This window comes from Pseudorca crassidens, chromosome 12 (assembly GCF_039906515.1).
Source record: "Pseudorca crassidens isolate mPseCra1 chromosome 12, mPseCra1.hap1, whole genome shotgun sequence".
NCBI lineage: Eukaryota > Metazoa > Chordata > Mammalia > Artiodactyla > Delphinidae > Pseudorca > Pseudorca crassidens.
This window is the reverse complement of record NC_090307.1, coordinates 66,813,409-66,826,401: the sequence shown is the minus strand read 5'-3', so window position 1 is coordinate 66,826,401 and position 12,993 is coordinate 66,813,409. Positions and strand designations below refer to the sequence as shown.

The window sequence follows — 12,993 nt, the reverse complement described above, 5'->3', positions numbered from 1 at the left end:
CCAACCCTGCTCAGCTTCCACCTCGTCAGCCTCACTTCCCCACCTGACGCCTGGGAGCTTAAGAGTGAAGCCCATTCCAGGCATGAATATCAGTTATTTCAACCTCTTCTGTCCTACACACGCTATCTCGAGTTCAATATAAAAAGTATAAGACACACACACACGCAAAAGCAGAAAAGAACATTGTCAAGAGACAAAAAGATCAACAGAACTGGGCTCAGAGGTGACCCTCCCCTCTCTTTTTTGTATTTACCTTCTCTAAACTATTACTAACTCCTGATGAAAGCGAAACCAGCAGCCATGCATCGTGGACTGGCAGCACATGTAAGAATGAAATGAACAAGAGCAGCAGCCTGAGAGGAGGGAGGTTCACGCTGCTGCACGTGAAGCAGGATCATGTCCTCCAAGCGCTGACTGTGATCACCTGAAGATGTATTTTCTTAACCCTAATGCAGGCAGTACATTATTTTTTAAAGAGTTATAAATAAACCAATAGTAGAGATAAAAGGCAACCCATTAAAAAATAGCACTTAGTTTTTGTCTTGAACTTTGTGTACTTGAAGGTGAAGCTCACTAGTCACGTGACCTTGAATAAGTAAGGCCCTTTCCCCACCTCTGAGTTGCAGCCACGTATCATCTCAGGGGAGCTGGTGCCATGGGGCCTTCTGGGGTCTGGCCCTCAACCCTTGCTCAGCTGCTGGAGAGCCTAGACGCCCAGTAGGCCGTGCCCTGGGGCCACCAGCAGGACAGCAGGAGCTGCTTAGCAGGCAAACTCACAACAGAATGGGAAACTGTTCTGGCAAAGTCGAGAGCCTGGACTCTGGGAGACCCTGGCCTCCTGAGTCCAGGTCCTGCTCTGTCACTTACTGGGTCGGACAGCCTAGGCGGTTGCCATAATTTCTTTACACTTGTTTCCCGACGTGTAGAACTGTCATAATACATGTGCCCACTTCATGGGGCTGTTATGAGGATTAAAGTGCCTGATACACTGTGAATGTTCACGAAACGTCAGCTCAACTATCACCAGTATGACCTCAGAGAACCGGGACCATCTCATCTCTAATGTCTCAGATGTGACACACAAGGGTTTAGTCCTAAAGGCCACACTGGACACAGGGCCTGTCGACAGGGTGCTGACCACTCCTTACACTGACTGGGCAGCACTGTCCCAGGTGGGCCGGGCAGCACACAGGACACCAAGAATCAGGCCTGTGCTTCCAACGGCAGCTCTGGGGCTCCACCTCTCTACCCACGTCTGACTGATGACCAGGCTTTGGGGACAGTGACCTTTCAGGCAGCTCCATAGCTGCCTCTGCATGTCCACTGCCCAGTAAGTGCAGGGCATCAGCATCTCACTTCGGGGGGGCAGGGACCTGCTCGGCGAGGGGCTCTCCCCTGACTGCAAGGCAGACCCCAAGCTCCATAAGCCCCAAATGGGGGTGATGGGCAGTGTGAAGGCATCGCTTCTCCAGGGCTGGCAGCCGACCCTCTGGGCTCCGGGAGCCCCAGACCTGCACTCCAATCCCAGAGCTGCCACTTGGGCTGCTCGAGGACTCCGTGTCATGGTCTTTAACACGTTTGTCACTGCCCACCCCTCCACCACCACCACCACTGCCCCCAACACATACACAGGATTCCCACAGGGGCCTGCTTGGTTCCTGGCACACTGGAGTGACGCCCACCAACCCACCCGGCCCTCAGCCCCACCTCCGGCCCTGACAAAGGACTCAGGCTCGTGGTTAAGTGGTCCTGGCAATCAGCCGATGGGCGCTCCCCTGCCAGCACCCAAGCAGCCGCAGGCGCCGCAGGGCTGGGCAGCACGGCCTGCAGCAGGCAGGCATCCAGGAGGCAGCACAGCGGGAGGACTGACTGAGAGCCGGCATGAGGCTGATGGGCCACGAGCTCACAAGCTGTTGGGCTTTGGGCCTGAAGGAACTGCTCATTTGGTGGAACCCGTTGTGATCATCATGAAAACCAAGGATCAGCTTAAACAAACGTTCGGATATTTCCTACCAATGCGCTAATGTCCTGGCAGCGCTGCCCGGTGAGGGTGAGGGAGGGTGGTGTGGGCAGGACGGCGGTACCCGCTCCCCGGGGAATGACAGGTAGAGGAGCCTCAGCTGAGCCTCCTTTAAAACTGCACCTGCAGCCACCACAGAGCAGGACACGTGTCAGCCAGGGAGCCAGCGGGGATGGGGCTGCGACCACGCTTCCCTGACCCCTCAGACACGTGGGTGAAAACATAGGACGCTGACCCTGACAGGGCAGAGAGCAGCATCAGCCGGCACGACGCGTGTGGTCCCTCCCAGGGTGATCGCGGGCACTCACGGAGCCCTGAGGAAGGTCAGAGTTCAGCAGGAACATGTAAAGGGCCGGGAAATCCCCAGGGGCCACCACATCACGCAGCACCCCCTGCAGCTTGGGGGAGGCAAGGGTCTGTGAAGCAAGAGGGTGGGGAATGCTCATGCCTGGGAAACAGAGGATAAGTGTGTCGCTGCAAAGACAGACACCAACGGGGACTCAGGAGGCCCAGGGCTAAGTATCTCCAATCCTCTCGGGTCTTGTGTGTCAGAGAGGGTCGGCACGAGACTGCTGAAAATGATCCTGATTTTAAATACTAAGAAGCAAGTGAGGCCCCACGTGGGGGCCTGTGGGGGGGCTGCACTGGGGCTTTCCGGGCCCCTGGTCCTAAGGCAGAGCCAGACTCAGCTGAAGAGCCGGCGACCCGCAGGGCTGGGCGGGAGGGCCTTCCCAGGAAAGGCACACAGGTGGGTGGACCCTGGGGACCACCCACCGCCCAAGCTCCCGACTTCCTTAGTGGGCTGCCTAGAGGCCGGCAGGAAAGAGAGCTGGCACCGGGGTGGAGGGCCGGCTACACAGGCAGCCCTACACTCCTTCCAGGGCGCTTTTTTAGAACCTGTCCACACAGAACCTGCTCACACTAATACATACGTGAGGCAGGGTTATAAATATGTCACTCTTACTGTTAATCACCCAAGAGGTTCACTTCCACTCCCCTGGGCCGCCGCAGCCCTTCCTCTGAACCTAAGAGAGACGTGCATCTGTCGACCTGCTTTCTCAGCCCGGGCACCCCCACCACCACCTCCGGGGGACCCACAGCCAGGGCAAGTGAACAGAGCTGGGGGCGCAGAGGGAAAGGGGTCTGGCCTGGTGACACAAGCCCCTGTCCCACCGGGGCTTTCTTTATGTGGGTTTGACTCAGTTCACATCCCTTGAACATTCTCAGGATTTGCAGGCCAGCCTGAAAGAGCTCTTTGGTTACAAGACCCACGTTCCCTGCTGTGTTTTCTCCATTTGCTCTGGCAGGAAGGCTAGAAACGGCCACAGCCAGCTAGTCCATTAGCTCGGCTATATGAAAGCTCAAGGAAAAAGATGCATGCTGGTGTGATCAAAACTGCAGCAACTCTGGCTGCTGAGCCCTGAAAACATCACCAATTTTCTGCCGACCAGAAAACAACTGGTTTCTAAGAACTGCAAACTTGGGTGGAATCAATATTTTGAGAAATCTTTCAACCGGGCAAAACCTGCCCCAGTCGGGCCCTGATGACCGCCAGGAAGGGACTTGTCCTCCGGGAGTAGGGCTGGGGTGTGGGATGGGTGCCCTCCTGCAGGCCAAGGAGACTGGACAGACCTCCAAGAGAAGAGACACCAGAAACCCACCCCACCCACCCCCAGAGACGTAGCAGTGGAGCCAGGCCCCCAATCCTCAGAGTGGGGAGAAGGGACTTCCCTGGTGGCGCAGTGGTTAAGAATCCGCCTGCCAATGCAGGGGACATGGGCTCAATCCCTGCTCCGGAAAGCTCCCACACGCCACGGAGCAGCTAAGCCCGCGAGCCACAACTACTGAAGCCCGTGCGCCCTAGGGCCCGCGTGCTGCAACTACGGAACCCATGTGCCGCAACTATTGAGGCCTGCGAGCCTAGAGCCCGTGCTCCGCAACAAGAGAAGCCACTGCAATGAGAAGCCCACGCACTGCAACGAAGAGTAGCCCCCGCTCGCCACAACTAGAGAAAGCCCACACGTAGCAACAAAGACCCAACACGGCCAAAATTAAATTAAAAAGAAAATTAAAAAAAAAATTTTAAAGAATGGGGAGGGGACTTCCCTGGTGGTGCAGTGGTTAAGAATCCGCCTGCCAATGCAAGGGACACGGGTTCAAGCCCTGCTCCGGGAAGATCCCACATGCCACGGAGCAACTAAGCTCCTGTGCCACAACTACTGAGCCTGCGCTCTAGAGTCCACGAGCCACAACTACTGAAGCCTGTGCGCCTAGAGCCCACGAGCCACAACAACTGAAGCCTGTGCGCCTAGAACCTGTGCTCCGCAACGAGAAGCCACCGCAATGAGAAGCCCACGCACTGCAACGAACAGTAGACCCCGCTTGCCACAACTAGAGAAAGCCCGCGCACAGCAATGAAGACCCAATGCAGCCAAATAAATAAATAAACAAACAAACAAATAAATAAAAAGAATGGGGAGAAGACCTGGCCTCACGGTGTGCCCCTTGCCCTGAGCCCTCACCATGCACCACCCTGCTCCCCGAGCCGGCAAGGCACTGACCAGGGAGGCCTCGGGCAGCCCTGTTTTCCTAACGGCAGGCAGGTGGGCAGCTGCCTCTCGACCCTGATACCAGGGGAGGCAGAGCACGTCAGGTGAGAGCAGCACCCCACAGCTACCTGGAGGGGTTCCCAGGAAGGCTCTTCCAACAGAGGATGACTGGGAACCTGCCTTTCTCAGAGCCAGAGAGAGAGAGAGGGAGACACCACAACCACGCCACTCCCCTGTGGCCTTCGGGCCCTGCTGCTTCCCAAGCTTGCTCCCTCAAGGTCTCTCTTCCACCCACCCGGTCACCTCAGTGTCCAAATGCCACAGGACTCTCCAACCTCCGTGTCTTTGCTCCCATGGCCCCTCACCCGAAATGGCCCTGCAGCTCTCTCTGGAGGCCCACCTCCTCCAGGAAGTCTCCCCGATCCACCAAACCCCAGAGCCAGCTCATGGCACTCCCTCAGGACACCAAGCACTGCCCCAGGGACACAGACCCAACTGAGATCTCATCTCGGCTCTCCCCACGGCGCCCTCTCCTAGGCCCAGCACACAGCAGACGCTAACAGATGCCATGACCAGCTACGGCCCAAAGACGTTTTTAAAAGGTGAGAATGAGGGAGAAGAGGACAGAGAAGGTGATGGGCTCTGCCCTCTGCCAGCCTCCCTCCTTAGCCCGACACCAGTCCCACCTTGTGGGGACTCGCAGGACCACCTGGGCTCCATGAGGAGGTCTATGTGCAGGACAAGCCCAGTGTAGGCTTGTCCCCTCGGCCAGGCCGAGGACACCACGGCTGCAGAGCGCACGGTGAGCATTTTTACACCCTTGTCCTTGTAAAGAACACCTTGTATCTTATAGTCTGTTGCCTTTGCTACCCTTTTAAGCAAGAAAGAATAAAGCAACGGAAACACAGACTGAGCTGCCTGCAGGACAGGCGGGCGGGCGGGCAGTGCGGGGAGGCCACTGCTGCATGTGCATCTGGCCAGAACCGGGATGATGGGCCGGGGCAGAAGCCAAGCACATCAAACACACACTCTCCAAACCACAGGACAGCAATACAGAGGTGCTCCCGGCCACCGGGAAGCAGGGAGCCGGACTGAGGGTCAGCATGCGGTCAGCTCGGTCCCTGAAGCGAGCTGTGACAGCACAAGCAGAGGACAGCCTGGAGAACAGTGGTCAGGGTTAGGGGCAGCACGGGCAATATTGGTGGAGGCAGCGTGGGCGAGTGGGCGAGGACGAGCACAGATGGGACATGACACAGACGGTGACGGTGACGGCATGGCAGGTGAGGATGGATGGTCATGAGGGAGCTTGACACAGGCACGCTGGGCTGCCCCAAAGACCCCCACGGCCCACACCTGCCCCTGGGGCTCAGGGCAGCCATGGTTCACGCTGTAAAGGGGGCCACACAGGCACCCTGCACCCACCCCAGCCCCTGTGGCTCCCGTTTGCCTGACCCCGGCTTGCCCTCCCCTCCCCGACAGTGACCTCCAACACACCCCTCAGATCTTGGCTAAGCTTCCCCCTCAGGAAGGCTTCCCACCCACCAGGAGACCAGGACAGGTCTCTATGGGACCCTCCGCTGTTCACGGATTCACACCTGCTCCTGTACCAAGCACCCGCAGCAGGGCAGAGCCCAGGGCTGTGCCATGTACCTGGCACAGGGCTGCAGGACGGGCGGGACCTTGGGCAGGCTGGAGAGCCCCACCCTGAGGCCCCCTCCGGCTCTGGCTCCGACATTCCAAAGTGATGTGGAGCACAACAGCCAGACAGTGAGGGTCCTGGCCAGTCCAAGCCAGGGCCCAGGCTGTTCTATAAGGGTCCCGCTCCCTGGGCCCTGCCACCAGGGAACTTCCAACAGGGAGACGCACAGATCCAGTGCCTTCCAGGCTGTGGGGACCTCCCCAGTGTGGCCTCCCCACTGGCCCAGGGCGGGTTGGGGAGGACACTGAGACCCCAGGTGCCCTTGGCTCCACCCCAACTAGCCCCACAGCCTCCTGCCCTCAGCTCACTCCCTCATGGGGAACAGGACACATGGCCAAGCCCGCCGGGCGACCGTGAGGATGGGTACCTGCTACCACTCCCAGGACCCAGCCTGGAGCCCCACGCGGATCGAGTACACACGGCTTCGTGGTGGGGTGCCCATGCACACACACGCACATATACGCACACACGCGCACACTGCACATCGCATGTGGGGAGGAGCACAGAGCTTGTTTGGGAACCTCATCACACTGTGTTCGAGCCTGTGTGAGCGGTGATCTCTGAAAGCCCCCCTGAAGGTCCCAACATGCTCCAACGTGGAAGATTTCAGCGCTGCGGGCGAATCCCAAGACGGATGGAAGGAAGAGGTGAGGCAGGCAGGGCTGCCGGGAGCGGAGGTCCTGCTCTGTCTCTGTCTCCATCCCTCTCAGCCCAACCAGGGCCCCTCAGGTCAGCCGTGGGCGCCTCCAGCCGCCCGAGGGCCAGTTCCAAGGACTTCTCCCCAGGGCCGCAGACGGGCTGCAGGAAGCTCCCCACCCTGGTGTGGGGGCCTCAAGCGTGCAGGTGGGGCCGGTTCAGAGAGCACCCTGGGGCCTCCTATGCTAAGTAATTACTAAGACAATGAATAACTGTCAAGCTCCCTACATAGGCCGCAGCCATCTTCCTAAATCTCTCCTCAATCTCTCTCCAGGTCAGAACTGAGCCCGGCTGGCTCCTGGTGGTGAAGCAGAGGCGTCCTCAAGTGCAGTGCGGCAGTGCGGCCCTGAGGCTGGGTCTCCTCACCACACCCCAGGGAGGGCCTGGCACTTGGCTGCCCGTCCAGCGGGTGGCAAGTTAGCCTGATGGACCCTGTGGTGCAGGGGACCAGGGCCCCTCGGGGGCCGACTTCAGAGGATGCCACCTGCCCCTCTTCTGAGGCCGTGCCACAGCTGGAGGGTCAGGGCACAAAGTCAGGGTGACTGACCCCACACCTGAGCTCCCCCGGCTGAGCAGTGGCGCCCGGGGCCCCTGCCAGCTCCGACGACAGGGGTGCCTGCGTCTAGGAGGCGGCTGTGACCCGCAGGCACCCTCACTTAACACCCACGAGGAGAACGTCACCCCCGTCCCACGGGTGCGGAAGCTGTGGCTCAGAGAAGTGAAATCCTTGCCGAGGGCAGAGCTGGTGGAGGGGGCAAGGTGGCTCTGCCCTGGCCACCCCGTCTGACCTCGAGCAGGGCCCCAGCCTCTGCACACTCATCTGCACCAGGGCTGGGGGCATGCGCCATCCTCCTCGCCAGGCAGGGGCTCCACGCTGGCCCCCGATCTCCCGTATCAGGAGACCCCAGGCTGGTCATGGGAGGTAGGAGCTGAGGTGGCTGGTGCAGACAGACCCTGGAGGCTCCAGCACGTCCCCCGGCATCAGCAGCCTGCTGCTTCTGCCCTAGCCAGGGCCTTGCCCGGCAGCCAGCAAGGCTGCCCTAGGGCCACTCCAACGTTCCAAGACCACAGCTAGCTCAGGGCCCCAAACATTCTCGTGCTGTGGACGCCGCTTTCTCTCTGAGGTGAGGGCTGAGAGTTCTAGCAGCACTGTAGATAGGCCTGGCCAGCGCAGGGCTTCCCGGCACAACCAGCTGGGGCTGGCCACAGCGAGCCACGGGAGCTCAGAGGCTCCATGTCATCGACAAGAATCACTTTGCATAGAAAGTTTTTACAACCATTCAAGAACGCACAAGCACTGAAATAACATCTGAGCGTATTTGTGTGGCTCCCCCTACAAGCTTGCAGAACCAGGTGCCCAGGACATGTTACACCGGCACCTGTCCCCAGTGCTCTGCTCCCCACGGCTCCACACACACACAGGTGTGCCAGCGTGGGACACCCTGAGAGGCATTCCTCCCTCCTGAGACTGGCCTGGTGCTAATTCCTCCAGGACGTACCTGGCAGAATGGAACTCCCAAGCAAGGACTTATTTCCAGTGTTTTCTCAATATTCTCAAGAGTAAAAGGAGAGAACAGGGTTTAACTTGAGGTGAGTGAGACCTGGAAGGTCCCTATTTCAGGAATGTCTGCGGTATCACAGCGGGAAGATCAGGCCAGCCAGCTCCCGGGTCCATGCTCCCTGCTCTGGGGTGGGCAGGGAGGTGATAGACACACAGCACACGCTCAGACCTGCACGCGCTCAGACCACAGCCCCTCCACACACACCACAGGCCACCCTGAACCCTGGAGGGGACACCGCCAGCATCCTCTCCTCTTGGGTCACAAACCACACCCCGAGGAGTCTAGTTTGCCACCTTGCCCCCCTCCACCAGCTCTGCCCTGGCCCTGCTCCCAAGCCCTGCTGTCCAGGGGCTGTGCACTGGGTCCTGCTGAGCTGAGCGACGTGGGAGAGAGGGCCTGCGTGGCCTTCAGCACTGTCACTGCCCCCAGGGTTCCACTTAGTGGCCCCCAAGGCCCACTAGTTGGCCCGGTGCCGTGCAGGTGAGGGGAACATGAAGAAACTGAGCTGCGAGGCCGGCATGCAAGCCTCCGGTGTTAGTAAGGATGTGGGTGACCGACCACCACCTGCCCGTCCCACGTGGGGAGCCAGCTGACCCCACCACCAACCCGTCTGGATTCCCAGGGTGACAGACTCAGAGTCACGGCCCTCCCCAATCATCAGAAGGACGTGCCGTAATAACGTGGGGGCCACTCGGGGCTGCCTGCAGACGCCAGCGGCCTCCCAACCGCCCTTTCACGTCCCCAGCTCACAGGTAGGAAATGCAGGCTCGCAAAGGCCCCCAGGTGGGCGGGGGCAGGTGGTGACCCTGAGCATGTCCGGGGAGCACAGGATCACCGTGAGTCCATGAGGTTAATGAACAGCCGCAACATTGCCCGTGTCACCCCAGACCCGGCACCCCCCTCACCAAAACAAAGCGGCTCATCACCCGAAGCACCCGCCCCCGTGATTGGCGTGCCGCCCTGGGCTGGCAGGAGGGAGAACAGGGACTGTACCGTCCGGCGTCGCCTGCTGGTGGGGTTTTTTACATTTGACGTAATCGTGGTCAATCGGAGTGGCTGTGTAAGGTGGGGATGTCAGACCTGGGCCAGAGGAGGAAGGGAGGGAGGCTCCGGGGCCCGGCAGTGTCCCAGCTGAAGAGTGGGAGTCCTCGTCCACCAGGCAGGCCTTCTCCCTGTGGACCAGAGGGTCAGGGCGCAGGTCAGAACCCCGCGGCCCACTGAAATGGGGCATGTGCCAGCCTGGATGGTGCCCTTCCCAGAGCAGGGGCCCCTGTTCCCAGCGCCTCTGGTGACACCCACCCCCTCTGGCATCCAGGGGCTGAAGGGGTGGCCCCACGGGCCCAGCCGGGAGCTGCCCACCCCTCACAGCTGCGCTTGCCGGCAGCTCACGTCTCACGCCCAGGAGACCCCTCCTCAGAAGCACCCGCCCAGCGCCCCTCCAGGCCGCGTCAGCGCCCTTCGTGTGACACCCACGGCCTGACACAATTCATCCCAATCAGTGTGTGGCCAAACATCTGGATTTACTGTGCACTCACACGTGTACAAGGGTATATGCTACAACAATGTTGAGAAAAGTTAAAAACACCTGAAACGTGCAAGGAAATGGCTATAGAGAGCAGGACGCACCTGTGCTCTGCAATACCACACACCCAGACAAGTGGGCACCATCTACAGAGTGGGTCCCAGACTCGCTGCTGGGAAAAAGCAAACTCTGCAACACCTCCAGGAGCTTGATTTTATAAAATAAAATAACCCCTATAACTGGACGTTCACGTGGAAGTGTGTGCAAATGCACAGAACCTGATTTGGGAAACTCAGCCGTGAAAAGACGCTAACCCTGGGGGTGAGAAAGGATTTGTCACGTTTTAGTCCATACATTTATACATTACCAGAGTTTTCTATAACTAGTATGTATTTGTGTATTATGTGTATAAGTTTTAAGTTTAAAAAAAGTTACAATCACAAAAAGGCCATATCACTGTGCCTTGGGGGCCCTGTATGACTACAGTCTCTGGGCACACCGTGTCCACCTGGTGACCCGCCGCACATGTGCCCACCTGTCCCATAGCTGACAGGCCCCGGGTGCAGGTCTCTCTAGCACTGGGCAGAGCCTGCACGGTGCCCAGCCAGGCAAGGGCCCAGGGATGAGGCAAGCTGAGCCAGAGCTCCAGGACGCGGATGCCGGGGTGACCCACAATCAAGGGGAGGCCCGGGGGTCTGGCCCAGGCCTGCCAAGGGAACCCCATCAGAGCTCCAGCGCCACGAGATCTCTGGTGCTGCGAGAGGAGCCCCTGCCTCTCACACCCTCCCGGCCTCTTGGGAGAAGGGGCAGCAGCTCTCAGAGGGCCCCACCCCAGGGAGAGGCCCTGGCAGAGGGTGCCAGGGTAGGAGGCTGCCGCGTGCAGCATCCACACGGGCAGAGCTGTGCCGGGAGGGGGAGTCAGCTCCTCCAGGGACCGTCCAAGGATGAGGAGGTGATGGGCACGCACAAGCAGCCTCTCTGTCTCAGGTTCAACAGAAGGGTCTCGGCCCAGCCACTGGGAGCCTCGGGCCAGACCTGACTCTGTAGGCTCTCGGAGACTCAGCAGATCCCTCCCCACCCCAATGCCCACTGCCCAGCCGCCACCCAACCGCCGGGAGCACGTGCTACTCACTTTTCTGAGGCTTTGGGCGCGTTCTTCTCCTCGCCCCTGGCAAAGGGCCCTTCTGCAGCCTCCTTCATGAAGCTGACCAGTACCTCTGCACTGACCCCAGAGTCGGGCCTCCCCAGGAGCTTCAGGATGGATGCGTGGAGCCGGAAGTACACCTGGGACAAGGACGCGGGTGTGAGCAGCCCTCCCAGCTGCCGAGGTTCGCTGCCCACCCCCCGTCACCCCACCAGCTGTTAATCCAGCACAGCCTCCCACCCAGCACCCACACCCCCTCCTGGTACCGCGGAGAGTGGACAGCTCCTGCACACACATCTCCCCCGCACCATGGGCTCCCCGAGGCCACAAGTCGCGGGACTTCTGTCTGTGTCCCCACCCCAGAGCCGCCCTGCGGACAGAGGCGGGCAGGCAGTGCTGCAGCAGTGAGGCCTGGGCCTTCCCTCCTTTCCTCTGTCCTCACCACACTCGTTCCTTCACAAGCGTGAGGCCAGCGGCCCAGGCCCCCAGCCAGGAGAGCCCAGGGCACTTTACTGCCCCCAGGAAGTGTCACACACCACAAGTGACCAGGCCTGACCTTCCCACCCAGGTGTGGGTGCCACTTGGCTCCCACGGACAGCACAGTGGGCGACACGAAGGCTGCTGTGGCCACAGGTCCCGATTAACCAGCTTCTCCTCACCCAGAGGCAGTTCTAGACAGACAACAGCCAGGACCCACCCAGGTGAGGTGCCTGGTGGTCCAGCCCAGGCCACACTCTCAAGTGGGCACCCCGGACAGAGGAGCCCACACCCAGAGCCCCTCCACCTCCAGCCAACCCGTGGGCCCCAAAGAAACCGGCCCAGACAGTCCATTTTTAGATGCGGGGCACTCATATGTGCCCAGGTGGCCAAACTCAGGGGAAAGCCAAGTGTTCCACTGGCAAAGGTCATCCAAGCAGCAAGTGAAGTATTTTGAATGAAGGCTCAACAACAGAGGGGAATTTTCACCAGGGTAAGGTTAAATTCTTAAAGAGGAATGCCATTTTTTTTTTTTTTTTTTTCTGTGGTATGCGGGCCTCTCACTGTTGTGGCCTCTCCCGTTGCGGAGCACAGGCTCCGGACGCGCAGGCTCAGCGGCCACGGCTCACAGGCCCAGCCGCTCCGTGGCATGTGGGATCCTCCCGGACTGGGGCACGAACCAGTGTCCCCTGCATAGGCAGGCGGACTCTCAACCACTGCGCCACCAGGGAAGCCCGGAATCCCATTTTTAAAGCAAGATAGACACATGGTCCAGCTGAGCACCTGCCCCCTGAGAGCCCGGGTGGCGTGCTGGGAGGGTGGCCTCAGCCCCTCATCCGGAAGGCCCTGGGCCCTGAAGGGCCAACATCCTGCCTGCTCACTGGTTCTATCAGACAGCAGCAGAGGCCAAAAGTCCAAGGAAGATACATGCAGGAAAAAAGAGAGCAGTCGTTCTCCTGAGAGTGAGAGAGTCCAGGCTGAGTGTGCTGACTGCCCTCCCTCAGCGGCCTCAGGGCACGCCAGCCACTCCTCTGGGCGGCAGCCTTCACATGCCCCAAGCGGAAGTCCCTCCAAGGAGGGGCTCCTGACCCAAGTGCAAAGCATGAAAGAAATGCGATGGGGAAGGACATGGGGCCTGGGCTGTGTGGACAGCTACCAGGATGCTGCCGGGGAAGCACTAGACAGGAAGTTTCCTTCCACACTCCACAAGGAACCCCCGGAGGTGGCCCAACACTGCTAGACACCACTCAGCATGGAGCACTTTAAAAAAGCGAACTCTTTAAAACGTGACTTTTTTGTTTGCTCACAAGGCTCACAGATCACC

General features: G+C 59.7%; 1 protein-coding gene across 1 annotated transcript in view; it reads right to left on the bottom strand.

Moving 5' to 3' along the window:
- Positions 1-12,993, bottom strand: part of CABIN1 (calcineurin binding protein 1) — a 98,004-nt gene that overhangs the window by 47,801 nt on the left and 37,210 nt on the right. The window contains 2 exon segments of the mRNA XM_067700062.1: positions 9,520-9,698; positions 11,181-11,332. Of these exon segments, the coding sequence (XP_067556163.1) occupies positions 9,520-9,698; positions 11,181-11,332 (331 nt within the window).